The sequence below is a fragment of the Orycteropus afer genome, unplaced genomic scaffold (assembly GCF_000298275.1).
Source record: "Orycteropus afer afer isolate SDZICR_OR568_19922 unplaced genomic scaffold, OryAfe1.0 scaffold00034, whole genome shotgun sequence".
Taxonomy (NCBI): domain Eukaryota; kingdom Metazoa; phylum Chordata; class Mammalia; order Tubulidentata; family Orycteropodidae; genus Orycteropus; species Orycteropus afer.
The window spans coordinates 1,185,423-1,188,220 of NW_006921621.1; the positions used below are offsets into that span (position 1 = coordinate 1,185,423).

The 2,798-nt window shown below is 38.3% G+C and overlaps 1 protein-coding gene across 1 annotated transcript in view; it reads left to right on the forward strand.

The window, feature by feature from the left end:
* The window catches only part of LOC103193042 (glutathione S-transferase alpha-4), a 33,670-nt gene that overhangs the window by 7,064 nt on the left and 23,808 nt on the right, over positions 1 to 2,798 (forward strand). The window contains exon 4 of the mRNA XM_007936140.1: positions 923 to 1,064. Within this exon, the coding sequence (XP_007934331.1) occupies positions 923 to 1,064 (142 nt within the window). The remainder of the gene's footprint in view (positions 1 to 922; positions 1,065 to 2,798) is intronic.

Below are 2,798 nucleotides of genomic sequence, written 5' to 3' on the forward strand. Positions count from 1 at the left end.
AATTCCAGACCTGAAGGGCAGCTAGGGGCCATAGTCTCAGTGGTTCCACCAGGCTCTATCAGACCAGCAAACCTGGTCCCAATAAAAGGAAAATTTTAAAGCAAATGAAATAGAACTATTTGTCTGACCTGACTAGGAAGGCAAACTTCTTTTTCAGTTGCCAAATCAACAGAAGATCTGCTAAATTACATATCTTCTCTAAACGAGTGGAAAGGTTCTGGGACTCATAAATTTGTATTTTTGGTAAACTTCCTTCAGTTCAATTTTTAAAACCACAATAACCTAATCTTTTGTGTGTGTGTGTGGCAGAATTCAACTTAGAGCAGTCATTAATTCTTTCCTACATCCCTTTATTCAATAAACATTTCCAGAATGCCTACTAGGCCCCAGCCACCAGCCACAAGACACAAAAATCACTCCTGATAGTGGAAGCTCAAGTGAGAGAGAATCAATCATGTGTTCCAACCAGAACTGTATCTGCAGAAAGTAGCACCTCTGGCAAGCACTGAAATTGCACCCTGTCCAAACATCTGACACCCTCATCTTTTAGACAACTTTACCATAGTATCATCTCAAAAATACAAGTCAAGCTCATTAATCTTTCGCTTAACACATTATGAAACTACATGAAAATTACTACTGCAACTTCCTTGCTTTCAACTGATGAAAATCGTGTATGATGTGCTCAGTCTTTTTTCTTCACTTTCTTCTCTTTGTACACTCAGCCTAGCAAGATCACACAGTCTCCCTTAAGGAGGCTCTCAAACATAAAAGTATTAGTTTTAGAAACTGCTCGGTGTCAGCTCCCTCCCCACACCTGCCGTACCTTACACTTGCAATGAGCTCCAACATCAATTTATTGTATAGAAGTGATGGATTAGGAAACCCTTTACTAAATGAGAGTCAAATGATGTTTTGTCAGGATTGATATGTATGTTGATGGCACCCTGGACCTGATGATGATGATTGTATTGACTCCATTCAAAAGCCCTGAGGAAAAAGAGGAGAGCCTTGCTTTAATCATGAAGAAAGCAAAAAACCGTTACTTTACCGTCTTTGAAAAGGTAGGCTGCTGGGATCCATGGATTTTACATCTCCTGTAGCTGATAAGAGTATTTAAAGAGTCAATATTTGAAAAGATAGAGGCTATGCTAGAGTTTTACAGCTTTTGAATCAAAACTTTAATAAGGATTCCAGAACAAAAAGCAGGTACAATTACAGTGCCTTCAACAAAACAGAGTTAGAATAAACCAATTGGAATGAAAGAATATAGCATTTTTGTTTTTTAACTTTTTATTGTGATGTGGGTGAATTTTACAAAGCAGATTCATTTCCAATTCAATAGTTAATGTACAAATTTTGTTTTGTGATACTGGTTATACTCCCCACAGTGTAATATCTTACCTCCTGCATTTCCCCTGTGGTTACCCTTTCCCTGTGTCCTTCTTACCTATGCATTCATGCCTCCTACATTTCTGCCTGTACAAATGCTGATCTCCCATGGTTGATTGTTCTAAGAAGTGCATCTCCCTGGTGCAGCTCATAGGACTATCTACTGTTTGGCTGAGAGTTAAGCCATGAGAGTAAGTTCAATTCCAGGTTTGAAGGGTGGCCATAGTCTCAGGGGTTTCACCAGTCTCTATCAGGCCAGTAAGCTTGGTCTTTTTTTGTGATTTTGGGTTTTGTTCTACATTTTTCTCTCACTCTATATAGGATCTCCAATTTTGATCCCTCTCCAAGTAGTTGGCATTGATAGTCAGGCACCATCTAGTTCTACTGGTCCCTGGGACAGACAGGTTGAGGTTCTCATGGTTTATTAGTCCTTTGGACTAACTGTTTCCATGCATCTTTGATTTTCTTCACTCTTCTTTGCTCTGGAAGAGGAGGAGAGACCAATAATTGCCACTTACTTGGCCACTTGCAAGCTTTTAAGACCCCAGTCTTTAGTCACTGAAGTAAGACATAGAACAATATTTTTGTATACCGTGTTATGTCAATTGAGCTTGATGTCCCCTGTGACTATGATCCCCAATCTGCAGCCTACTTTTTAAAATTAAGACTGATTTTAAAATAAGTCATGAGCCCAAGGCATTACCACCTTGAATAACTTCACCCTGCCAGTTAATTTCTTTAGGTTTAATATTCGAGGCAAATTGTGCCTCAATCAAAAAGAAAGTCTCATAAAGTTTAACTTTTCTGAATTTTGGGGTGAATGTTAATTACAGATTTGATAAGTTTCCAAATCTAGATAACACAATACCTTTCATAAGGTTCCAAATCTATGGAGAGTATGAAACATGATAAGGAAGGCTTGTGAACCTAGGTAGGGCTCCATAATCAAGGTGTACTAGACAAAATAATTCTGAATATTTATCCTCAGTCTTAGCCTTGGGAAATAATGATTTATTATTGGCTATCTGAGAGTACTAGACAAATAAATTTCAGTTTATCCAGGGACCATATACAGGGTTGTTGAAATACGTTTAAAAAATATATGATTGACAGTTGGATTCCTCTACATCAGCAAAGAGATTGCTGAAAGAGAAATAAGGAAATCAATACCATTTACAATAGCTATCAGAAAAATAAAATACTTAGGAATAAATCTTACCAAGGACACAGAGGACCTGTACAAAAGACTACTTCAAGAAACCATAAGAGGAGCTTCCGGCAAGATGGCGGGCTAGGCAGAAAGACTGAACAGACCCTCTTCAACAAAGAAAAGGGAAACCAATTAACACAGACACAGAAGATAATCCTGGACCCCTGAGCCTTGAAGGGAAGGATATAGAAGTGGA